Here is a 27,821-nt window from a genome sequence, read left to right as displayed (position 1 = left end):
GTATAGATCTTGGACTAGAACTATAACTCAACTAGTAATGAAATTATACAAAACCAAATAGCAGGCAAAAGATGAAGGAACCCAACAAAGTAAGCCTACATAAAGTTTAGTTAGGTCTGTACAGAAGCTGAATTTTGTTGCTACTAAGTAAACCCAACATCATTTGAAGTTTGAACACATTGATGGCTAGAGAAATATAACATCTACTATGCAACCAATTTTTAAACATAAAAACATAACTAGACATCCAGAAACTAATCCTACCCTGCTAGCTTGAATGCTTTGAGTATCTTAACACATGATGGCATGAAAGAATAAACTCTCTGGACTACCAATATCTTGGGCCAAAAGAGCGAAAACGATCACTCAGGATTTACATGATCGACTTCAAATTTACTAGTACATACAATGCAGGTATCAATTCAAACAAGAACCTGACCGTTAACATTTGATTACAATTAATTTACACAAACCAATACTGAAAGATTACTTCAGTTATCAACCAAGTTAAACAGCAGCCACAACATTACCTTGTAACATAGTGACAAACTGATTCCTCTATAAAAGCCGTGAAATTGCATGGCAGCATTTGCATGTTTTGGTGAAATAAGTTAAAACTGGTCTATCGTTCTAGTTGTCCTCACACAGGTGAATGACCCAGGTATGTGAGGATGACAAACAGGATTGAGCACACCTTCAGAACAGTTATGTACAGAATACATTGATTTCTAACAGGTACAGGATATCAAACTGGCTAAAATCTTCTACTTTCGCCTTAGTCCTCAATTTGTGCCGTCTTGCTCTTTCCCAAGCTTTATTCAGACGGTCCACCATTTAGAAGTGCCTGTGGATAAAAAATGCTTAGAATGGAACACAAATTCACTATAACTTTGAGAAGTTTGAAGAAGTATTCCTACGAAATATCCTTGATTATGTGTGACAGTTATTGCAATATCATTAATCTCAAGTGAAATTAAATATCTCTAATGCAGAATGTACGATTATTTTTATCTTTCCTATGAATTTAGTCTATATATATGTAAATCAACAAAGCAGGTAATGCAGAGAGATTAGAGTTCAAGACTAGCCACATTTCTAGATTTTCTGATATTTTCCGATGAGCAGACAAATATATATATATGCAGTTGGGATAATTCCACTAGAACCCCCTAACTATTGTATATTATCACATGCACACCCTCATCCACATTTTGGAACATGTTGCCCTCCTAAACTATGAAAAACCTCTTACGCTCCTTGACGGAAAAGATAGAAGGACAAATTACTCTCAACTTATAGAGTGAAATTAGAGCTCTCTTAATTAAAAAGAATTTTTTTTTTATTTCCATCTTTGCCCTTGTATTTCCAAACTTAGTCAATCTTAAAATACTCTCTTCTCCTTCTCTACTCTCCTCTCCTCTCCTTTTTCTCTCCTCTACCACTCAAAGACATCTTGCCTTTGGGAAAGAGGAAGTATGAGAGAGCGAGGCTAAACCTAGATATGGAGGAGGGAAATTTGGATATGAGGTTAGGAAGAGGAAGAAAAGGCCTTTGGAGATGTGGGACATTGCAGAAAACTTGGATATGGAGAATGGAAGAAGACAGGTTTATTAAAAAAGGAGGAAAAGTAATTTTGCACATAAGAGCTACACTTTCTTTCTTCCCTCCAAAATAAGGGTATAGATGTTAGAAAGGTGGTCATGTGACTAACAGGAAGCTAACCGAAGTGGCATTGGGAGGTTTTGCATGATTTAGGGGAATATATATATGTGAGGAGGTGTATACGGAAATGGGCAATAGTTAGGAGGTCTTACTGAAATATTCGCTATATAGTTGTCAATCATTTCGCAATAAAATACTAATCTGAAAATGACATGCTATTGCAATTAATGATTAGATATACACACAATAACAACAGCGGAGACTTATTATCCATTAATTTGGGTGCCACTACTTACATCCCTTCGCCTTGATTCCATTCTACCTAAGTAATACCCTCTGACTTTATGAAGTCATCACAAGACTTGATAAAGTACCTCTACTTTGGTTATATCTGACTTTATGAGAGAAACAATACAAAACTTGATAAAACATCAAAGAAGAGCTTAACTTTTTAGTGACGTTCTTTTTTTCAATACATGTTTACTTTAGTAGTTGAACTGTTGAATGTGTGCTGATTAAATAGATAGTTCTTAATTTCTTTTCCCAAACAAGATATGTCAATCACTTAAAAAGTGTTCCTGCCAGCAAGAAGCTCTCTATAACCACAAGCGTAAAACTGGGTCTAGTAAAATAGATACCCCTAGAAGCCAGCTAGTTTACTAATTTTGACTGCAAATCTTTCTTGCCTAACCTGCAATAGTTGCAAAATTTGACGCACTCATTAAGGATTGGCATCAAGCTAAAAGAACATTAGAAACATTAGTTAATGCATGATTGCACCTGTAGCAACCTGATATCGATGGTTAAAGGACATGAATGTTAACGCTAACAATCATGATTCATGACGATGATATACATTAGTTAATGCACAACTGCACCTGTAGCGACCTAATATTGATAGTTAAAGGACATGAATTATAATGCTAACAATTATGACAATGATATAGTGCATGCTAAGTTGCTAAATAGTGAATACAGTGAGCTGCTATGGGCCCACTTTTGAGTTTTGACTTGTTCTGAAGCTGACCCAGGTTGATGTCAAAAGATGATGGTGAGAACATTGGTGCAGTACTACGGGATAACTATGTAAGAAATTGGGAAGCTAGCAGCATTCTGATAAGCATTGACCTTTACATTTGCCCAATTAATTTTGCAGAGCAAGATGTGCATCCAAGAAATGAGATTCATACCTCGACTTATTCACAGGCTATTTTGGTATCAAAACTACTGAGGCAGATAGCAAATGCTTGAAATGCTGACAACGGGTAGCGGTAATCCATGGTGAATAAGTCCTTTCCCACCTTTCCAAACTGAAGAATCACCTTATCATGCTCTTGATTGGCTTGCCCATTCTCTTCTGAAGCCACTAGCTGGAAATTCTTCACAGATGCAACTGTCACTCGTCCCCGGAAATTCAGGCACCAGCACTGAAGCTGTTCATGCCATCTTGGAGCTTTGTTCTTTAACACCAACTTTCCTTCCTTTTGACCGGCAGATGGTAATGGCAACTGTTCCACATGAGCTGACTTGGATCTGAAGAATGGAATCGAAGAGAAAGAATCAAGACTGCCGATAGGGAAGTCTGTCTGTGTGGGAGCCACCCCTCCTGGTTCAATTGCAGAAGCAGGAATCGAGTCCATCAAACATTGCATCCTTCTAGGACCCCTGTTTACAAGACAATGCAGAATAAATCATATCACAATGCCTGTGATTTATCTTGATTCTTGATTACCATGCTACTATGCTAACCTGAGGATTTTGAACAATGCATGATTTTGTCTTTACATGGATTTTGGTAAAGTTCACATGATATAAACTACATAAAAGCCTCTATGCTCATCAGATTGTTTTCTTAGATGATGAAAGAACAAAAAAACAGGTTAGCTAAAGTACCTAATTCAAATATGCCTAATTATATATAAAACAACAATTTAAGGGATCTCCAATGCTTAACCTGGTAAATTATAGATGAAAAGGTAGCAGTTAACTTGGTTAGAGAGACAGAATTACCCAGAAGCAAAAATTTCTAATTGAAATGAGGTGAACTATACTTAATGATAAAAATTGTTATATCCCTCGGTAGATAATTTGTAATAGTAGTAGCTTTGTGCATGCATATGTGTGTACATGCCTGTGCTTGAGCATGACTGTCTGTATGCAGGTCTATTGGACATATGCACTTCAAAGTTCAAACACACATGAAGTGAAGGGTCATGCAGAACCAATCATTTTCTCTACTATCAATTGGACTACCAATATTCCCTCTTTGCAGAAAACCATTTCCAAAAGGAGATGATAATCTCCTTTGAGCCCTTTCTCCTATTTAAAGTCTAAACTGCATGGTGCTATGTGAGAGTACAAACTAGATAGTCAACTAAAGTACTTGCATAAGGGAGAGTATCACTCCCGTCTTCCTTTTGAAACTGACAAGCACATAGAAACACTTTAATCAAACTTATCATATCAACATCTTCATTCTACTGGTCTTGCCTTCCTATGTAAGTCCATATTATGACATCGAAGGTGTTACAAAGTACAAGTGGGACTTGCAAAGTGAGAATTAGGCAAGGGACACAATGGCCTCTAACATTTTCTATTGTCAGAACTACCATTATAACATTCTAAAAGTGTTGTTGACTAACCTCAAAAACATACTGACTTCTGAAAGTGCTAACTCATGGTTTGTGGGACTAAAGGAAGTACTTGTATTTCTTTACATTGTTGAAAAAGCTCTGATTTTTTTACTTTGAGTTTACTGAATGTTGGGTGTCTATTAACCTATCCATATTATATATAAACACACACACGTCTACATGGCATATATATATATATATATAAGCACACGCACATGCACACACCAACACTAACACATCTACATTATATATAGATGTGTGTGTGTATCTGGAGTGAGAGAGAGACTAAATATTTTATGTTTAAACATATCGAAAAGTTTTAACACTCTTTTAGCACTGGCTGTTCCTTGATATTGTAAACATTAATCCCAAAGTGTAGACAGATGATAATTTTACTTTTTCTCATTTTCTGATGAGTGTGTGTGACCATATATACATCTTGCTCATTTCTGCAATTAATTCCAAGACCAACATGAACAACAGAATGAAAGAAAGACTAGATTGATGGAAGTGTAAGAATCTGAGTTCCAAGTTCCAACACAATCGTTCTAGAACAGAGAATAAGCGGTGGTATTGGTACACAGTACATGTATAAAGTAAAAGGCTAAGGTGGAATTGCTTAAAAGCTCTGAATGAAATTTGTGAAGCAGAAAAGGCTCAGATTGATGGAAGTGCAAGAATCTGAGTTCCAACACAATCTTACTAGAACAGAGAATAAGAAGTGGTACCAGCACACAGTACATATATAAAGTATAAACTAAGGTAGAATTGCTTAAAGCTCTGAATGAAATTTGTGAAGCAGATTCATCACTTTAATAGAACAACAAGCAAGGGAAAAAATCAAGCTACAAGCTTAAATTTTAAGAGGTCAATATTAGTACTTGGTAGTAAGTGAAAGCTTTAAGAGTACAGATTGCACAACCACAAATAAAAGATTATTTGTACCTTGAACCCAACACATTAGATTCATAAGCAATGTGTGCAACAGGGTAGTTTCCAGGAGGAATTCTGGGGGAGACCTGCTTGGAACCAACTAAACGTGTGGACCTACTTTTTGAGACCATGGCACCAGCATAAGGAGGCTGAGCATCATAGGCTGTAAATTTGGTTCCTAAAAAGTTTGATCTGCCATTAGTAGAGAAAGAGAACAGTTAGTTCGTCTTACAAAATTCAATTTTTCACAACCTTTTCAGATTACAAAATGTAACACAATTCTCCTACTGAGAAATCCTAGTAATTATTCTATGCAAGCACATTATATTGTATATAATTTCATTCACAGTAACTTTTATTATCTGTTTACTTCTCAGATACAAAAGTATAGTTTGTGCAGGTTGACCATATAATCTGTGCACTGTTATTCTAGCCAGCCAGGTTTAGCTGCAGAGAGTTAGCACATTTAAGATGCTTTAAATTAAGTATATAGATTAAAAACTACTGCCGAATTTTCATTTATATTTACAAGAATTCAAGACCCACTTATCAATTATCTTTCCTAATGATGAAGCGAAGGAAACCCCTTCACAAATTTATAGTTACTTATTGGAGCTCTATTTCTAGAATTAGAGGGTAATTGATAATTCACTGTTAATGTCTTCAACTTAGAGAATTCTGCAAGAACATTCATTAGAAATGTAGAATAAGGAAGATGACTATCTTCCTATAGCACTTCAGGTTGTGCATCTTTTATTTCCTCAATATAAACATCAACCACTTTAAGTCACTCAGTTTGGTGATATTTGATTTGTAAATGAGAGTTACTTATTCATAAATTAAGATTTTTTAAATACATTTTGCAACCAAACATTCACTTCTGCATATTTTGGTCAAATTTTGTATAAAATAGGTCACATAGCAAATTATGCATAAAATATTATCACATGTAGAAGATGTGATAAAGTTATGTGCATTTTTTAAGCAAGACTTTTAGTACAATCAATATACTAATTCATAGCTAGTAGCTAAACACAAGTTCTTATATAAACTTATTCAAGGTAATCATTGCGCTTTACAACCAAATAACAAAATGTGAGTAAAGTTATAGATGCACCTAATTTATATTTAAGAGATGCACACAAAGTTATCTTTAAAAAACTTCATGCACGAACAAAACGAGGCCTTTTAAGTTTTTTGCTTATATTTTAAGTTGTTAGCAGGTAAAAATTAATGCAAAGATCAAATTTAAAATACTAAAAAATATGACTCTCAACACTCAGAAACAAAAGCCGAAAATATTAGAGCCACAGCCCACCTTAGCTTTCCGATATAGGAACCACTTCCCTTTGACATGTTCTCCAAATCAAGGGAAATAAGATAGTCAGTGCAAGTAGGGCGTCGACATTTGCGAGCAGCAAGAAGGAACTTCCCATCATCTGTCAATGCTGGAGAAGTAATTACCCAGTAAATAGTAAGAACATAGAGAAATAGAAGAGAGAAATAGGTCATGTAAATTCCTGGACTGCATAGCAAAATGTAAAAAATATTTGACATGCCAACATACACAAGGCATCGCATTGCATGCACACTTACATGGATGACTTAGATTCTATAAATAATGAACAAATACACAAGAAAAGGTTTTGACATACCTTTTGTAATCAAATGGCCTAAATTAATTAATATGACTAGGTTTAAATAAACATCTTTTCCCCGGATGCCTTAATTCCTTAACAAGAGAAGGATCTAGCTCAACACATTCTTCTAAGCAAGCCAATATTCCAAGTTCCAAATCTGATCCACTGGATTTCATTAAATTTATGGGATGATTCCACTTAAACCCTCTAACCTATTGTCCATTTCCACATACAACCCCTAAACTTTTTTTAATACAGTTAGACCTCTTAAACTATTAAAAACCTCTGACCCTCCTTGACATCATTAATGAAAAAGATGAACTGACAAAAATGCCACTCTACTTATAATAAAATTTAAGTATATTAATATTTTTTTGTCTTTCTTCCCTCCAAAAATAAAGGTATAAAAGGTCATAAATTTAGTCGCGTAGATCATGTGACAACTTACGGACAGAGAAGTAACAAAAAACTAACATCAAGGGAATTTGAGAGGTTTTTAATAGTTTAGGGGGTTTGTGTGTAACAAAAAATAAATCATTAAGTGTATATAGAAATGAGCGATAGTTCAAGGGGTCTAAATAAAATTATCCCTAAATTAATATAATAGGATGTAAATATACATTTTTGCTCAATTGCCAAATTTGATCCTTTCATTCTTGGATTACCTAGAACTTGATCTGTTCAAACGCTCACTGCTTACACTACAGTAAAAGAGTGTGACCTGCCACAACCCTAATAAGACTATGTCAGATAGAGTGCAAGGCCTACAAAACACATTCCACTATATTCTGTCTATAAATAATGATACAATAACTGAGTTTCTTTTCCAAGTGAGCTAAGCATAGTAACCAAAATTTCAAACTAATGCAGCAGCAAATTTAAGCAAACTTCTGTACATCAAATAAAATTTTGCTATAATATTTACGACAAGCCAAATGTTCTATACAATGTCAGAAGCTGCGGTTCTTGAGATACACATACAAGCCACACGTTTCCGACACCTACTCTCAATGGCAAGTTTGTTGACTAGAACTAGGATCTCTAACAGGAACAAAAGGGGTGCAATCAAAATATTAAAACTTGAGTAGACTGCATCAGTCACCGCCTGTAAGTTCTTCCATATGGTGCTTGAAGACGAGAAGGAGGCTACTGACTAACCGACCAAGAGCTTTTATAACTGTACCACAAGTACCAGGGGAAGACCAAACTAAGTAAAGATTCAATAATATTTAAATTACCATATAAATAACCCGAAAAGTTGGAATAGTAGCTTTTCATTATTGTTGTAGTGTCTGATGTAATAGGCTAATAGCAATTCATTAGTCATGATAATTATCCTGCCAAGTGAAACTAGTAGACAGAGCACTTCACTCGCTAAAATATTTAGGGCTTTTGAGGAAGCATATCCTTCTTAGCATGCATAATGGTCATAGAAAGTACAACTACCAGTTGTGTTCACTCTATATCTTTCCCTAATCCCTCTATCCATTTTTATTGTTTAATTATGTGCAAACCATCTTTATGAATTCTACCTCTCCTAGTGGAAACTAACTCAGTTGTTGGTGTTAATATATGTCCTAGTTTCCAATCCTTTTGATGACCAAAATTTCCTCTATACTAGCTATACAAAAGATAAAAACACAGAAGACACACATTAAGTGCAACAAATGGAGCATCTATGATGAAAAATGGACTTTAACCCCCCCAAAAAGACAATCTTACCTACATAACAACAATAGTACATGTTACAAAATGCAACAACTATGTGAAGGTCAAGATAAGTCACTATTGCTCTGGAAAACACAAAGAAAAATGAAAACTGAAAGTACTTATTGCAGAAGGAGGGTTACAAGCATACCTTGGGTGAGGCCAAGATATAGGTAATATGTCTGCGCAGTTCGGTTCCTCTTAATGAAGCACTGAAGAGTAATATCCCTTGGGCCAGGCTGCATACATGCAGAAGGCTTCAAAACATTGTGCTAAAACAAAAAAGATGATTGGATAGCGAAAAATTTACATTGAAGAAGTAATAATGGACATATTTCAACCTAGATATTGAATTCACGACACCTACAAACAGAGAACCTACCTCATCATTCAGAAAAAAAAAAACATTTCCTAATAAAACGTAAAGAGGTACAATCTTATTCCAAAAACTTTCCTCCTATAAGATTGTCTTAAGGATAGGATACCAAATCAAACAACAAAGGCAAGACAAAGATTTCTGAGAACACCACATAATCAACAGTGATTGAGTAGTAATCCAAATTGCAAAAGAGAGTAATTCATAATTGGATATCAGAAAACCTGCTTCAACGAGATCGGAAAAGTCAAGTTGTTGGACAACTCCGGGGTCTTCACGATCTCCTTCATGATATTCCTCCAATTCCGGCACACACCGGCGCAGGCCACCACATCCTTTCGAGGCGGCCAAGAGTCCGACGCCTCCTCTATCCTCATTAGAACATCTCGCAGGAGCTCCGGGGGTATGTTAGCCCAACAACTCTGCTTCAGAGCATCGACCAGCGGCAGCCCCGACCCATCGTTCACCGCCCGATGCGACCTCGATCGCAGTCCGTATCCAAGCTTCACCTCAAATCCCTTCCTTGATATACTACCAATTTCATCCCTCATATCCTGGATTATACTCCTAAAAGACATTGCTTTCCCCTCCAAAATACCCTAAGAATAAGCGAAATCTAATCTAGAACCAGCCAAAATCTCAGTATCTACAAACTGGCTGCTGATCCTTCCTAATCCAGTAGGGAATTAATTGCTGCAGCCCCCAAATGGAAACTACCCAGTTCTACAAAATATTGACATGGATCTACACATCTACGGGAAAAGCTCAGACCTTTGTCCAAAATAAGAGATGGGTATTACCACCGTCACCTTCACCATCGCTTCAAAGCTTCAATTGACCAAACCGGAAGCAAATGTGAACGAGTATTCAACCTAAGCTTCTCGCGAATTCAACCCAATTGAGAAACTTCCAGATTGGGGAGTAGGTCAAGAAATTTCCACGGCAGAGAGAGAGAGAGAGAGAGAGAGAGAGACAAAGACAGACAGACAGATATTCCGTCATTTATTATTTCATCTTTTTACCTAATTGCCACTGAAAACTTTTGAAATTTCATATCTGCCATTATAGTTATCAAATATTATAATTGCCCCTAAAAATCTTTTGGCTTATATTATAATTAGTTTTTAATATATATTCCAAAGAAATTATTATTAAAGTCAATAAAAATATCCTTTTTTATGTTTAAAATCTAAAATATTTATTTAATTATTTTTGTCTCAAAAAATATTCTTTTTTTTTTGTTGTACTGCAACATTAGGTAAACTATTAAATAGTTTTTGAACTGTTTTAAATAAGCAAAATAATTTGATGATAATTATCATATTAAGTAACACAATGGTAAAATTATGAATATTTTGAAATTTTTTGAAATTATGTAAGAATCTCATTATTTATGCAATGGTTGGAAAATTTAGGGCATTTTTGTCTTTCTCTCGTATCTAATCAAAGAGTCTAAATCTTATCCAATTCTAATAAATGCCAAAGCGGTGTCCATCTGCCAACAAATCTGACAACTTAGGCTTAGCCCAAGTCGGCTCATCTACTTTGAGCTAGATCATATAATTAAATGAATTTTTTAATATAATTTATCACTTAAAACTTTTAAAATATCATAATTACCACTATATCAGTGTGCTCTTCAAAATTATTTAAATTATTAAAAAAAATAGTTTAAAAGCCATCCAACATTATACCCAGTACAATACAACTACGAAATATATCTTATTTTATATGAGATAAAAATTATTGATAAATATATTACACTCTAAATTATAAAAAAAAATTAGTTATTTATATATCTTTAATAATTTTAATAATAATTTGTTAGAAATATTCTGTTAAAAAATTATTCGTAATAGAAATTTTAAAAGAGTCAAAAGAGATTAACGGCAATTCTATTACTTTAAGAGTTTTCAATGGCAATTATGTAAAATTTTCAAAATTAAAATACAATCCTAGACTCGAACTAATTAGGACAATTAGGACGCCGCTTTGGCACCACTATAATATATATATATATATATATATATATATATATATTTTTTTTTTTTAAATATGATTAGGAGTTGAGTAGGGAAAAAGGTTTGTGGAAAGATAAAAGGCAATATTATTTATATGGAGCACTTGTATAAATATTTAATGAATAGGGGTGGGGGTGGTTTATAATATTATTCTCTTGGAATATATCATGGCTTCCTCTGACTGGGTCACCGAGCAGTCAAGATGCAATTATGCTGTTCTTATTAATATAACTAGATATGTGAACAATTGGGATTAGATTAATAATCTCTCTGGAGACTCTAAAAAAGCTTCTTTTCTAAACTCCATTCCTATTAATTCTGGTGTCACATATACCTTTCTGTTTCATTTGGATAAATTACTCGTTTACTTTCTTGTGATTCGGAACAATTCTTCTTTTAGAGAAACTTAAACCCGTGTAGTTTAAACTTCAGTACTTAATTACCCTCAGAGAAAATACAATCCAATATAAGAATGGTAGAGATAGTTTAATCATTCAGCAACTTATTTTTATGGCAGAAAATTTTATCATATATACTGAACCTGATTATGGAATTCTTGTTGGCGGTAACAATCTGATTCCAAAGAGTCACAATAAATTCGATCAAAATAATATAAATAACTTACAGAATATAAAATTCTGAATAGTCGAGTCTAGTGTTGGACACTATCTCCTTAAGACCAATTCGCCCTCCACCGATTGCTTCTGGAACAGTGGACGTCGGTCTTCCAAGATACAACGACTGCCTTGCATTGGAAAGGAAGCAGCTTTCTAATGCCTTGATTGAATGTACTCTCTTTCGGATGCAGACTCGACTCTAGAAGGAATGAACCAAGTTTTTCTTCTCTGATGTTAAAATTGGACTTGACCCATGCGTGCGAACCGAGCCGAGCCGGGCGCGTGTGTGAGTTAAGTTGCATAGTAACCTTTACCCACAAAATAGGTACCCCTTTTGGGGCCCAAAGCCCATAAGAAGTTTATTACTTATATACCATACTAACATTTCTCAAATATCCAATATGGTACTAAACTTCATTTTTCTTTATTTTTCATTGCCATGATACCTACTTTAGAGCCAATTTTCATTCACTTCTCTTCATAGATTTGACTAAGTAAATATTTGACAATAAAGTACACTTTGAGCTAAATTAATTCCACCATTAAACCATCATTAATAATGTGTGGGCCCCACTTAAAACTTAGCTCAAAGTTACAAAAAATTTCATGTCAAAAACATGAAATTACTAACAATTCTAACACTTGCATAGTTAGTTGTGGATCAAAATTGGATCCATGAATGCAGTTTCAGTCTTAGATATATCAACCAATCTTTCTGAGAAGGAGATCATTAGTATCCTTTGAAGAGATAGAGATGCCATCAGTACAGAAATCATGGAAATTATATGCCTGATGGATTGAATACTTCTGGATCAAAACTAGTAAGCCACAAATTGAACTGTTCTCTGATTGATATATTTGCATACTTTTGACACTCAAAAGGAAATACAACTCACAAGCCCCTAAAAACATAACCTAAAAAATAGAACAAGAGAACGCCGCAGGACTACAAAATTTTACATATATGTCAGACCTCTCTGATACCGAAGTTCTAGACATAAACATCAGAAAAGGAGAAAACAAAATTACATCACCTATATAGAATACACCATTTGAATCAAAGCTTGATACAAAATGTAAGGAACTATATAAACACGCATAGAATTAACAGCACTCAGATCCAAGAATACCAGACTTGGTTTCTTCTTCTTTTCAACATTTTGTAGTACGTCGTTATTTTCCCATTTCAGCTTATCGCCAGCCGTTTAGGGTATCTTCAGTGGGTGATCCAGGCACAAATGGAACAAAACCTCGGCCACCAAATACAGGTCGCATCACTGCATCATCAAACTTGCGCCAATAGTAGTGGACTGTGTGAGTCGGCTTGCTCAGGAGCATTCGAAGGCTAGAAGGCCGAGATATAATACTTCTACCAACTTCCACTCCAGACTCCTGGTCATTTTCGAGGAGGGGAGAAAGGAGTGATTTTGGTGTAGTCGGCTCAGAGGACAAGGTGCTATATTGCTTCGAAATGGGAGGCAATAAAAGCCTTATCAGAGGCTTTGTCATCAATCCAAACACCTAAAAGACAGAATTACAATGGTTAGTACATAGTACATACATGATTGCAAAAATAAAAGCTAAGCTCTCATTTATTTCAGGATTATCTTTTTCTATTATAGATTGGAAAAGAAACATTAATTTATTTTCTACTCTAGATTTGAAACATTATTTAAATTATTCTACACATAAACCCAATTACAATTTTACTTTTGATTTGACTAAAGTTATTTTAAAAAATCATCTCTTATCTCTCCTATCACACACCTATCTTATTCTACAAATTAAAAATGATTGCCCAATTTTTCTGCTCAATTTTCCCACCAGTATCCTCTCTCCTATCACCTACATATCTCATCCCATACTTATAAGTATGTATTGTATATCGATAAGAAATAAGACATTTTATTATAAATTTATATGTCAAATCAAAGGTATATAAGTTTAGCTTTTCTTCTTATTTGTACTTTATCTTAATTTTATGTCACATCAAAAGTAATTGGCGCACCGCTATTCTAAATTACAAGTGAACATAAGAATACTCTGCTCTATATTAAAGGTACAACTTTATAAGTAAAAATCAAGAATAACTATTTTAGATTTCTCTAAATCTCAAAGGAAACGAGGCCTTAAAAAACAACTATGGAAAAAAAGAATTTGCAAGCAATTATTTGACTAGGTAGCTTCAGATCTTCTATTTCAGACTTTCAAGTGTGTTGGTATAACAGATCATAGGGTGCAATGTGAATGCATATGAATATCCATTGGCATGAGCATTCTTACCACAGTGCTAAATAGTACAACAGTGATAGTACTAGTGATCATGATCGCATTGCCTGACAGTTGCGTATGACCGCCTCTTGTAAACTGCAAATGTAGGTCGAAATGTCAATTATAGGACAGCTATGATAATATTCCAATAACGAGAGAATTATAATGCAGGAACTTGGAAACGACATAAGAGAGCGATCATATGTTCAAGGAAAAAGTAGAACACTCTAGGAAGAAAACCACAAACATGAGAAACTTCAGATGAAAAAAAATATTTAAAATGCTTTAGGTTGCACATTTTTTATTGTCCGAATAAGTCTTATTCAAGAAAACTAGAAGTCTTTAAATCTATACAACTCATCACATTCTTTCTTGGAGATTATTTCCATGGTAAATCTTTCTTTTTTTTATAGAACTTGTGAAAAAGAGCTGGATTTAAGTTCATATACATCAAACTTGATCCTCCTGTGACTCTACTGTCATCAAGGTAAGCAACCATATCCTAAGCAACTTAGTAGGTACTTAACATGCTTTTAAAACAGCAATGACAAGGTGAATGATTTTCTGGGAATCAAATTATTTCTTATATAAAGAAATATTGTTGTCTGCATGTTAGTAAGTGATTTTTGGAACAAGAAACAGTCATCTGGCTGATCATGGAATGGTGCCTTAGACTACATATGATATAGTAAAGTTGACGAAATAACATCATTCGGGATAAATCTCAAGCTGACCTGGTTGTAAGCAAGAGCAATTGACACTGCACCTCTCATAAGACCTGCCCACCATATTGTAACCTGACAAAAGAATTGCATCAATGTTTTGATAAAGAAATTTTAAGAAAAGTAATAACCCATGTGTTTGAAACTCACTTGCTTCTTAAACGTGATTCTTTCATCTGGGGACTTCTTTGTTAAGTTGGATAAAAAAGAGAGTGGGAAAACAAAAGCAGCTCTTCCAACCAAAACCAAGCCTAGCAAAATTGAGCTCACACCAATTGATTTTCCAGGGCTGCAGAGAAGAAAGAACAAAATATGATACTTTCAGAAACAGTAGAACCTATCAAACAGTAAATGTAAATGTAAATTCAGTTAAACCGAGTTACATATAAGGTTCAAAATGACTTGTTTTAATTCTTGTAATGCTTCCAATGAACAACATTCACCGTAAGTTTTAGATTCGACCTGGATTTTCTACATGTGATATCTGAAAGTGTGCTTCAAGAGATGGAGCAAGATTTAATCAGGATACCGATAAAATTGGCTGAAGATGCACAATTGATATGGTGCTCCCTGACACTGCCTCAATGGCCCATACCATTGAATCTATAATTATATCTAGTAAAGAAGGATACCTAAGAAGTAAAATCTTCAATAATGCACATAGATGAAGCTAAATAATCTGGTTGAGTACTTGAATCAAGTATGTATTTTGAACCTAGAATGTTGAGTACTAGGATTCCTCTGTCTCATCAACAGTTCCCTACCGTCCTTCCCTGAAACACCCATTTGGCTGAGGATCTCTACAATCCACATTTTTAGGATGTTAAAATACAGGCAAATCAGCAACCTAAAACCACATTATTCTGGCATAATGATTTTGATGGCTGTCTATAGGATGTTCCTTTTCATACATAAAGTTACTTCTGTAAACCTTCTACTCTGTTATTCAAGAGGAAATGCTACTTTCTATTTGAATTGCTAAAGCAGCAGTCATGCATTTAGCAATAAGTTATAAATTCCATGACACAATATCAGCTAAAATAAGATGACAGGAGCTTTCGTGTCTTACTCCACTAAGATATCATAGTTCTGTTTAGAAGACAACAAATCTGTTTTATTAGAAAGTAATTACTAATGTTAAGAAAAAAACTTATACCTGTCACTGACAAACTTCCACTTTTCAATGTCTAACGCATCCATCCCAACATAAAGGAAGAGAAAGATCTCAGCAATAAATGACAAAGTCGCAAAAGCATGCCTGCAAAAAGCAAGTCAAATGAAGAGAGGAAAAATTAACTGTACTGAGATTAACAGGTGATACTGCAGCTCTATGCACAAAAGCACTTGAATAAAGTCAATCGAATAACATACTTGGTAGTGATTCTTGAGCTCTCTGTCACATTATGCCAAGTATAATGTGACATAACTATCCCGCAGAAGAAGACTGTAAGAATACCACTTAAATCTAGTAACTGCAACAAAGATAAAAGTCATTATAAGTTATAACATGTTCAATTCTGCAAGGTTTTTTTAACTTAGTCAGATAGCCTTTGAAAGTTGCATACGAAAGGCATCAAATAGATAAAGAATGACACCTCAGCCAGCATATATGAAAGGTAAGCCATAAGTATCATGAGTGCGACTTCACGGTCCGTAGAATGTCTGCATTTAAAATATTACTCGGTGAGTAAAACTTGGCTATTGGCTGCGCACAAGTAAACTATGCATCATTAGACATTGAATGAAGATTAAGTGCTTTTATAAAACGAACCTTGCAAAATACAATTTTTTGACAATGTATGCACTAAGCAATCCAGCCTGCAGATGATATAGCAGATATCACCAATAGAACATTGACACATATATTACAGAATAAATGAGAAAGCATCTGTCAAGATAAGTTCTAATTTCTAATGTCATCAGACTTATAAGTAAATCAACTTACAAATGCTCCAAGGAAGGTGCTTGTCAGAAATAAATAGAAGAAGTTCCCCACAAACTTAAATACAAACTTTGCATCAATGTTAACAAGATCAAAATTCTGGAGTGCATTAAAAAGCACAACTGATGTGGCATCATTGACAACACCTTCGCCAAAGACCAAGCTATATAGTAGAGGTGTTTCATCCTGATTAAGAACCTATTTTTGAATTCAGAAAAAGAGAGAAATAATGAATATCGCTGTTTATAGAACAAAACAAAACAAAAGGTTCTGAAGTATTTAAGAACCTGCAATGTACAAACAGAATCTGTTGCAGAAAAGATCGCCCCAATTGCTGCAAAGATGGAGTATGTATAAAAAGTAGGACCCAAAATTGGAGACAGTAATAACATAGAACAATTTATTTGGATGCCAAAAGTGGTGGAGAAAGGATAATATGATCCTGAAAAGTTCTTACCAAGATAATCTCCAATATCTAGGGAGCCAATATCCATTTTTCTGAATAAGCCAATGGCCCCTGTATCACAAAGAAATTTTACTTTAGTCACATGCAACTACCATTATGACAGCATGATTTATCCAACAAACTTGGTTTTGACATCCAAAATTTTGGACAAAAGAGTAGGTTTTCTGATAATGTGTTGCATGATTAGACACTCTGTCCTTATTAAATGAATAAGCACAATATTCCAGTTTGATGACAAGGGATACTGTAAATTCTATTAGAAGAATCTCTGCGCTCTTATTTTCTATAGCTGGTAGCAGTCCACATTAAACACATAAAAGATATCAACTTTGTATAAAAGTGCTGAACATTGATTTTCATCAATACATAATTTAGAATTTGTCTGGCATCCGTAAATCTAGTCAACCAACATAAGTTCACATAATCTTAAAAATTAATCATCATGCCCAAACATCCAGTATTTTTCTGCAGAAATTTGTTTCCTGAAATTTCCAATTTTACTTGATAATGTCATGACATTTTCTAAACATCTTAATAATGCTGCATTGCATAACAGTCAGGAAACAAGTGACTGGACATAATATGCTCACCTAAATGTTAATAGGACTGTTATGGACATGATGGATCAAATCAGCCCAAAATCCTAAATGGAGAAGATCTTCAGTACTGCTGTTATATTGGGCCTTCGGCCCAGTTTAAACCAGCATTTAGTATCTCTATATATTTTGACACTACCAACAGAACCCTAGACATAGACAATGTGGAAACTGAATGAGTTGTGACCAGTCAACTTGTGTATTAGAGAAGCCAATACACCAAATGATTAACACAGCCAGTAAAATTTGCATGTACAACTCACAGAGTGACAATTTCTTCAGTGGGTCTACCAAGCAAGATGTTCATAAAATCATGGAACTTACCAAGAGAAATTATGAAGAATGATATTAGTGTTCCGACAGCACCAAACAGTATTATTGTCATGAAATTGCGGAAGAATTGCTTCTTCTTCACCTGGAACCTGGTGTAAAAGAAAAATGAACAATCAATACAGACCTAACATGGTACTTTCGATCTATCTTTTCCAAGGAACTAGGTTATTAACCAAGAGATAAGGATATTAAGCATCACTGGAACAATGGTATTATGGTAGTGACAATATGACTGATACATGTAATTTTCTGAAACGAAGCATCAAATGGACAAACAAGATAGAACGATGAACAATTGGTAAGTGATGTGACATTAGCTTATGCTGTTAGACTACAACATTCCCTTCGTGCTTGTGAGGTTTCATAAGGCACAACCTTAATCTCATAGCTGCATGTTTCGCGAGTTGTTCTTAATAAATTGAACTTTAAGAAAGAGACATAAAAATCAACCACCAATATTTAAAGAACCTGAGAATGACCCATGTATCAAGCTTCACATGAAAACATGGTAGTCAAGTCAATGAAGATGTCAACAGGGACTGCTGTCACCAAGAAAGCATGACTATAAAGCAAAAGGCTATAAAAAATAAATAAAGTTTGCTGCTTTTCACATATCCAAACACTCCTTAAGGTGCTTCCACAGTCTTTGTGATTTCTGAAGCATTTATATCACTTTATTTGACCGTTACGAAATATAAAAGAGCATGCATAGGAAACGCCATTGAATAAGCTTTTCGCCTTTTACAATCTAGAAAATTTCAGCTTAATCTAACAAAAATAGAGGAACTATCTACTTGATACCAATAACCATATTCAATTTGATTCTTCCAAATAGAGATCATGCTAAAATTGAAAGCCATCTTTCCCATCATAGTTCCATCTGTTAAAGATGAAGGGATTCACATGTACACCCAGATGCAACAACCAACCAAACCATTAAATAAAGTATCCACATGCACAGAAAACTGGGAGAAATATTAAAAAAATAAAAGGAAAACAAGCTGCTACAACTAAGCTTAGAGGATTTAGAATTTACCCAGCATTAAATATAATCGGCGGTAAAAGGTAAATGAAGAAGAGGTCCTCGCTGAACACAAGAATGTGCGAGCTCTTCCCTTTTGTTGTCCACAAAATAACCACCCCTGTACACAAACCCTGTCACAGAAAAGATTTGTTTTTTTAAAACACTCATTTAGATTCGAGAATCAATTCTTTCGTCAAAAGATCTCATTCTTCGAACTTGGTCGAAGAGAACTCACAATGGTGAGAGCCGTAATGGATTCATTCATCCATCTCGTCTCCTCCAACAGGTGGCCTAAAACGATGCAAGCGCAGAGGAGAGCCACGAAGAGGTTGATGGAGACCACCGACGCATGATCCGAGGTAGACGAAACAATCCCCAAACGCACAAGCTGAGCTCCCAAATCGAAGCCCATGACCAGCTAACTGTCTTCCTCTCCTCCTCCCCTCCAAATATTAATCAAATAACACTCTAAAAAAGCGAAATTTAGCAAAAAATTAAAGGGTACCAAGATCGCTTGTGACACTTAAGAGCGCATTGCCAACGATTTTACCAAAGATTACAGGGATTTCGAGGGAAAACAATGGGAAATTTAGAGAAAAGATCCAACAGAACGAAGGGTAGGAAGTCGAGAGAGGATTCCAAGCCAAGTTTGATCAATGGCGTTTGTCTCTGCGATCTCGAGAGAGAGAGAGAGAGGGAGAACGTATTAAAGCTTCTTGCTACTCTCCTCTATTTCGCGGTATCTGCTCGAATAACCGGGAGTCCTTCCTTCTTCACCCCTATGGCCCTATCGTATAAGTAGTTTAGTAATAAACGAAAGGGTTTTAAAAAATCTTTTCCTTTCCTCTCAATTAACCTACAAGGTGAAACGTGGGCCTATCCTACTGGCTGGGACCGGTGTTCGGTGTGATTGGGGAATCCTAGACTTGGTTCTAGGTGTGGATTTCGTGTCCATGTTGTCGAAGTGTCCCGCGACAGAACAGACAACTCTACGACTGTCCTAGTGCGGGTGCCCGCAGAATAAATCTCTGCGGCTAAGCCGATTCAATCTATAGGTACGCCTCTTGGATATTTATTTATAAGGTGTCTTTTTTACTAACTAAAAGGGATCTATCTATTCACTATTCACTATTCACTATTCACTTATTATTCAGCAGCAGCAGCAGTAGTAGTAGTACTTGAACTCAGGAGTCTTAGCACGCCATCGATGTAGATACAGTCACAAATTGCATCAGAAAAGGACTTCTCATATTAAAATATTTTTATTACGAATATATTTTAATATATTATATTATAATCACGGTGCATTTTGGTAATTTGTGTTTTAGGATAACCTGGTAAGATACTTTTAAATTTTATCATAAAAACTAGGATAAAGATATTTATGTAAATGATACTTATTCGCTCTATTTTTTATTTGCTTATCTCAAATTTGGTGTGACTTTTTTGGAATAAATTGGATTTTATTTCAGATAACCTTCTTTTTCTCTTGTTCATCGTCCTTCTTAAATTCAACCAAATTAACAAATTAATCCTCATATTTTCCAACATTAAAAAAAGAAATCCATATGCTTGTGATTACCAAATGAAACACAGTTTGCTTGTTCTAACTTCCAAGAAAGCCTTCGTCTTGCATTGAAGTAGAATCGTGTGCAGATTAATTTCTCTCATTTGGAATTAATCACTACCTATGACCGTAGAATTTGAAGTGGACGCCGGACCGTTGAAACAAAATCCTACGCGGACCTCGTTGCCTCGTCCATATCCCATCAAAGAGTATTTTGACCAAACTAGCTCATCTCCCTTCTTCTTCTTTTTTTTGTTGTTAAAAAGAAATCTAATTTAAATATCTTAGCTGCTTCCATTTGGGGCTAGTAAAAAAGATCTAAGGCTTAATTACATTTTTCTAAATACTCTCTCTAGACTTTTAAAAAGTTATAATCAGTTAGTTAGACAGTTAGTTAGACTTCGTTAACTAGATATTCTAAAATTATCTTTTTATTCATCTATTATTCATTCATTATCTACTATCCATCGAGAGAAACTCCTCTCCGTCTCATTTTATCCTCTTCTCTTCTCATCCCATCTTCTTCTTCCTCTTTAACTGCCACTCTTATTCTTATATAAAGCTTTCCTCTCAATTTTGAAAGATGTAAAGTTATACACCTCACGTAACATAAAAGAGGTAGGATACTTAATATGTGGAGTATTTGGTATTGTTGCTGGTTATGCTAGATGTCATGCAAGAAAGATATAGAGAGATGGGTAAAAAGAGTAGGTCTTTTGTAGTTCATTCTTAAGAAGGAGATAAAATTATCCAAGAAATTTTTTTTTGACCTCACTATTTGTGAGGGTAATTTTGTCTCTCTAAAAATAACACATTGTTCACGTGCTTAGCGCATGTGAGCGATATTATGTTAAAATATAGGGGAGCAAAGTATAATTAAACGGAAAAATAAAAACACTGAACTCTAAACCCACTTTAGAAAAATTGATATGTACTTCCCACCACAAAAGAGGTCGTATGATCAATTCCATCTCTAAATAATTATTACGATTATTATTTAATATATTTTTTAAATACAGCAGAGATGTCCTATAAATAGGAAAAAATTTAAAGAGTTTTATATTATTCGTAGATACATTTTCATATAAATACTATTTCATACTTTTCAGTACTAAAAAAAGAAATAAAAAAAATAAAAACCTACGTAATGATAATGATGTCAACCTTCCAAGTTGGTAGGGCCATTTTATGCGGACGACCTTAGTTGGAGGAGGAGGAGGAGGTGGTTGACATTTGTTTTGGATTCCACTTCCACCACCACTTATGTTATTGTTGGGTCGGCCATCAGGTTTGTTCCAGAACAACCTGGAACTTAACTGAGGAATAATTATTATTTTACTACAAAAGATCTCCAGACAAAAGAAAATTATAGAGAGAGAGAGAGGTCTGCTCCAATCCTAACAACGAGGTAGCAGTAGCATCCATCCAAGAATGAATGGTATCACTTCTTTTCTTCACAAAAAAAAGAAAAGAAGAAAGAATTAGTTCGAATTTAAAACGTGTTCATCTGACTACTTGAAACACTGGAGCAACAGAAGAAGTATAGCAAAAGAACATATATATATTATTCCAGAAGAAAATGTCCATTCTAAAACGATGGGAAGAAGAAGAAGAAGAAGAAGAAGAATCTGTGGCCCGGATTGACCAATCTCTTTAGCCCTGACGGCGTATTCTTGATTCAGTAGCCCATCACATCGAAGAATCGGTGGACAATTTCTCAAGCAAGACTTAAACCAAAAAAATTGAACCTCCGTTCAGGTCAATCATCTCATGCTGAATATGAATTGATTGATTCGTTTGTGGGGTTTGGGGGTATTCTTTTACTTAGAGAAAATATAAATATATTCTTTAATCAAGTTCAATCTGCATGGAGACATATAAGTTTAGGGTAGACTTAACTTTGATTTTTATAATTAAAGTACTATTCAAGCTTTGATTCTTAATCATTTATTAAATCCAGTATGATTCAATTTTCCTGACTAAACTAAATAGTTTTTAGTTTTTGATTTTTTATCTTCGACTTGGATTTTACTTTCTATATTTCTAAACTTAGTCGAACTAAGAATCTCTATCTTCCCCCAAATTTCGATATCCTTTGTAGGCTTTAGTAACATAATGATACTTGTTAAAGAATATTCATGATGGATGTAAAAGTAGTGGTTTTCCAAATATTCCTTGAGAAAGTTGGGACTCAGTTTGATGTATGAGAAAGGATATATTTTTCCACAATGAATCAAAAGCCTGAAAACATGATACTTTTATAGGCAGTCTTAACTTTAGGAGACATAACAAGTGCTCAATTCTAGCTTTTGTATATTTCTTCACTGATCTTGTCCCGCATGGAGATGTAAAAGGAGTCTGTGGAAGAGAAGAATGGAAGACAGTGTGATTACTCCACCTGCAGGTTGATCTGATTCTGGATCAAAGGTTTCAGGCCCACACGGCAAGGAGTACTAATACATGCACTCAGATCTAGCAAGAGGTAGATGTGATTAGATTCTTAGTATCACTGCCATGATAACAAGACCCGGACCAGCTTAAATATATATATATAAAAAAATATCCCTCGTATGATTTATGAATAATACTATGCTTATTTTGTGTTTGGTTGCGATACTAGGATAGAATATAGTTTAAAAGATAAGGTAAGTTATTATTTATATGATCTTATAGTAACTTACCATGAGTTAACTTCAGCTAATCAAACGACCCCTAACAAAATAGAGAATATATAGATTATTTACACCCTTTTTACATAAAATGCATGAGCCAAATGATAAATATTCATATGATAAAAAGTGTGAATAAGTACAATAAAAACAACTTGTGATGCTATCTCTATGTGCTTAGTTTGATTCAGGAACATGATGCTGTTTGATGTCATGTGCAATGGAGAATATTGCATGTGGTCTAGAGTCATTAGACTTGTGTTAGTCACTCTACTATATATATTGTTTATAGTATCATGATCTAGCTAACGATTGGCTTATGTATATTGAAAAGAATGTATAATGATGCTTAATTATAGCCAGTGTAATCCTTGTGTTTTGGCTAAGTATACTATAACCATGGATTAGATCTAGATTTAAGTTTAATTAAAGAACAAATATCATGTGGAGGAGTGACTGCTCATCAGCTGTTTCTCTGGTATACCTCACAATTGTACTTTGTAAGTTCATTAATAAGATTTGTCCTTGCCTACGGATCTGATAGTTTTTTATCCATCCCTGTGAAATGGAGTCACTCAACCAGAAGCATGCTTGGAAAGAAATATATATATATATATATATATATATATATATATATATATATATAGTCGACTTAAAATTAGATTTCAGCTTAAGTTAATTGATTGAACTTGACCAGTTTGAAATACTATACAGCTCTGATCAGCGGGCCCGGCTAAAATATTTTAATTCATTATAGCCCACTAGTCCTTAGATATTGGGCTTGGATTAGGTATAATGAGTCTAATATAATGCGTGAAATATAAAAAATATTACATCTTATTAGGCTAAATTTAATGGACTTATATGAAGATATTTTAGTTATCATTCATAAAAATATACTTATATATTAATATATATATTACTAAATATCTAATGTGGAACTAAAAAAATTATAAGAATATGCATTCAATATTGGTGGGAAGAGGCTTAGCCCATGCCACCCACTACTATTTCGAGCTCGAGTTGGGTCGGGCTCAAATCGTCTTGGGCTAGGATTAGCCCGATTAAAACCAAGCGGGTTCGAGCCTAGTTTGGGCAGGTTGAGCCTAATAATCATCTCTATATATAGCAGAGCTTGATCGAACCTTATCAGGCTAGTTTGATTATTTTGGAAAACCTAGTCTTCTGTCCTTTTTTTTTAAGTGTTAATTAATTGCCCCAATTACAAAAAGAAAAGAGTTTTTCTAAGTACAACCAAAGTCTATATTTTTATCGCTATAAGAAATTTAACATATAGTGGTATTTACTATTTTGATAGTCGCCCAAATATCACTATAGTCAGTTTCATCGGCATTTATTATTAACTGCCGATATAAGTAATATTTAAGTGACATTTTCTTAAATGTCACTAATTAGTTATAAAATGCCGTAGTATTTAAATTATAATGGTATTTATAAATACAGAAAAATATTTTATATGCCTTTCATAATTTTTGATATTTTATAAATATCGGTAAAAATAGAAATAAGTGATTCTTTAAAAATATTATTATTTTGAAATGAAATGTGGCCTTATTTATTATTTACCAGTATTTTATAAATGCTGATAATAATAAAAATTTGGGATATTTTTAAAAATACTACTATTTAAAAGTGAAGTGGTACTAGGAATAGGCTCATGGGACACTCACATATCAATTTTAATAAAATAAGCTGACAAATAGTTAATGAAAGAATCATTTCAAAATATTATTTTCTATTTTAAAGGAATCAAAATGTCGCCAAAAATAAATGAGTGAGTCTTTACGAAAATCTGCAACAGTTTAAGATGTGTAATTGTAATTATTCATAGAAAATCGTATCTACACAAAAATGTTTAATATAGAAATTATTTTTTCTTAGTATACTTTTTTTAGAAACAAATATATAAAGCCAAAATACCTATCAACACTCATGTGAATAGAACCCATATAGTACTCACATGATCTGTTCATCAAATATTTCAATAAATTATCCAAAAAGAATAAAACAAAATTTATCAAAATTAATCTAATAAATATTTCAAATTTATCACAGGTCGTAATAAGTCTCTAAAATGCATGCCCATAATATAACAAATAAAAGATAAATACTCACGCAGAGACAACATAACTAATACCAAAAATTAAATAACAATCTAGCTAATCATCACCTGTTTCTCCATGACCTTTATTGTATCTATTAATCTAAAAAATATTTCACCAAAGTGTGGTGAGCATAAAGCCCACTAAGCATATGCTTCTAAAAATTAAATAACAATCTAGCTAATCAACACATGTTTCTCCATGACCTTTATTGTATCTATTAATCTGAAAAATATTTCACCAAAGTGTGGTGAGCATAAAGCCCACTAAGTATATGCTTCTAAAAATTAAATAACAATCTAGCTAATCATCACCTGTTTCTCCATGACCTTTATTGTACCTATTAATCTGAAAAATATTTCACCAAAGTGTGGTGAGCATAAAGCCCACTAAGTATATGCTTCTAAAAATTAAATAACAATCTAGCTAATCATCACCTGTTTCTCCATGACCTTTATTGTACCTATTAATCTGAAAAATATTTCACCAAAGTGTGGTGAGCATAAAGCCCACTAAATATATACTTCTATAATATAAAAATAACATAAAATAAAATATAATAATATAACTCATGCTTAAATGACAACATATTATTAAACTCATAAATTTAATAATGAGGGATCATCGATAAAATAAAATCATAATCATAGCAACATATTTGTTAGTTTTTTTTGTAATTGGCAAAATTTGAGAAATCAAAGTCTTTCATAATGTAAATTCTTTAGATTGATTATAAAATTCAATAGCATAACCTCTTCCCATTTGGAAATTGAAATTGGAGCTATTTTTGTTTAAAGAATAGTGTTGCAGGAATTCTATTTGAAATCCGTTCGAACAAGATTAAAATCTGTTCGAACGAGATTTTCTGATATCTCACTGTATCTAACATGGAAAATCTGTTCGAACGAGATTTTCCAGCGAGCTCACTGTATCTAACATCGGAAAGGCATTCGAACGAGATTCAACCCGTTCGAACGGAGCACAGAAAACTCATATTTTTCAGTCTGAGTTGTCACCAAATAGGGCTTTTGGAGAGCCTATTTTTTGTGACTATAAAAGAAAGTCTTAAGGAAAATATCAAGTGCTTGAAAATATTTTGGGAGAGCAAAAGGAGAAGAATTGAAAGAGTTGAATGGTGAAGCTTTTGTATTATATTTGAATGGAGCTCTACTAAATTCAAGATTGGGTTTGCTATTTCTTCAAGATCAAAGAGGCAGGTCTTCAACCTTGAGAGTCACTAAGGTTGGACATCAAGCACGAAAAACAGTGTACAGAGGGGAGTCAAGCAAATCACTTTAGAGATGGTTGTGGGTAACAACGGACGGTCTGTAAGTGTTTTATAACTGCTGATTATTATAGTTACTTAGTTTGGTCCCGAGGAAGGGATTCATGGTTTTTTTTACTTTTGTTTAATAAGGGGTTTTTTCATATTAAAAATATTATTTTTATGTGTGCTCTTGTATTTCCTATTTAGCTTTTGTTTAGCATTCTAATTGAGTAAACATCTTCTAGCAAGTAATTAAAAATTTTCTATACTCTCTCAAAGTCTCAAGTTTGTGCCAATAAGTAATATTATATGCTCTCCCAGAGCCTCTATATCATATCAAAAAATATCATCACAAGTTTCTCGAGAGCTTTAATCAACGAGGAGGAATAGACATCTAACAGTAATATCATTCTTACATGCCTGACAAAACTGCATATGACCAATTATTTGTGGCCTTAGACTAAAGACCTTAGTCGTAAACCCATCCTCACATTCATCACACATCCAGTGTGAGAAATCGCAAACCCCTAACTCAGAAAGACGTCCTAACCCTACGTCATCGGGTATCGCTAGAGTTATAAGCCCTAACTCACAATTATTATTGTCAAGATCAGCAAGTGTACCTCTATACTCAGTAGTAATCACGCCTACTCAAACCCAACGTATAGTTTACCCGATTATCCTCCTAGGACTAACGATCTTAAGTATAGACTAATATATATAAAATATATACACTCTGCCCCTAACCCGGCTGAGTGAGTATAAGGGTACTGTCGAAATGTGATCTAACTACTTTGTGATACGTATACGTGGTGCAACATCCAATACGTATAGCATGATCATCATAGCTAAAACGCATACAATATGCAAAACAAGTATGCAAGCCTGATAATACAATCCTCATAAAATAATAATATATAAATGCTAATAAATAATACATGAACATGAATATCATAATATTACTATAAAATTAAAATACTAGCATCATCGCATCACATTCATACTTATGGCATAATCCCAAAATTATCTGAGTTTTTTTATATCCTAATTATAGTCTGTACGAATTTCAAGATGCCCACTATTGTCTTGCTCTCTCCTTTTCTTCTCTTCCTCTCCATCCTCTCTCTCTCTCTTACGGCACTGTTAACCATAGTGTGCCGACCCATCCTCCTCTAATGGGGTTTTCTCCTAGAACTCTCTTTTTATAATTAATATATATATATATATAATAAAAGTCCTATTAAAATAGAGA

At 34.0% G+C, this 27,821-nt stretch overlaps 2 protein-coding genes across 3 annotated transcripts; both read right to left on the bottom strand.

The window, feature by feature from the left end:
- Nucleotides 1–339: 339 nt before the first annotated feature.
- On the bottom strand, nucleotides 340–9,922 carry LOC140790579 (tubby-like F-box protein 6). The gene is made up of 6 exons (XM_073140711.1): nucleotides 9,176–9,922; nucleotides 8,727–8,814; nucleotides 6,547–6,676; nucleotides 5,241–5,420; nucleotides 2,853–3,327; nucleotides 340–844 (listed from the first exon to the last, which is right to left on the bottom strand). The coding sequence occupies exons 1-5, from the start codon at nucleotides 9,527–9,529 to the stop codon at nucleotides 2,859–2,861; spliced, it is 1,221 nt and encodes a 406-aa protein (XP_072996812.1). The 5' UTR covers nucleotides 9,530–9,922; the 3' UTR covers nucleotides 340–844; nucleotides 2,853–2,858.
- A 2,489-nt stretch (nucleotides 9,923–12,411) lies between these two features.
- Nucleotides 12,412–19,740, bottom strand: LOC140790815 (sodium/hydrogen exchanger 1-like). 2 transcript variants are annotated; one of them, XM_073141094.1, is made up of 15 exons: nucleotides 19,494–19,646; nucleotides 19,179–19,411; nucleotides 18,956–19,074; nucleotides 17,911–18,008; nucleotides 16,982–17,041; nucleotides 16,812–16,858; nucleotides 16,528–16,722; nucleotides 16,354–16,400; nucleotides 16,178–16,244; nucleotides 15,954–16,054; nucleotides 15,739–15,840; nucleotides 14,733–14,871; nucleotides 14,595–14,657; nucleotides 13,873–13,956; nucleotides 12,412–13,110 (listed from the first exon to the last, which is right to left on the bottom strand). In XM_073141094.1, the coding sequence occupies exons 2-15, from the start codon at nucleotides 19,353–19,355 to the stop codon at nucleotides 12,781–12,783; spliced, it is 1,629 nt and encodes a 542-aa protein (XP_072997195.1). In that variant the 5' UTR covers nucleotides 19,356–19,411; nucleotides 19,494–19,646; the 3' UTR covers nucleotides 12,412–12,780. The 2 variants fall into 2 exon arrangements, with proteins under 2 accessions (XP_072997195.1, XP_072997194.1); XM_073141093.1 differs by having other exon boundaries at nucleotides 19,179–19,740.
- Between the last annotated feature and the right edge of the window lie 8,081 nt (nucleotides 19,741–27,821).

The sequence above is a fragment of the Typha latifolia genome, chromosome 6 (assembly GCF_019914945.1).
Source record: "Typha latifolia isolate L0001 chromosome 6, TyphaL0001v2, whole genome shotgun sequence".
Classification (NCBI taxonomy): domain Eukaryota; kingdom Viridiplantae; phylum Streptophyta; class Magnoliopsida; order Poales; family Typhaceae; genus Typha; species Typha latifolia.
This window is presented reverse-complemented; position numbering and strand designations above follow the sequence as displayed.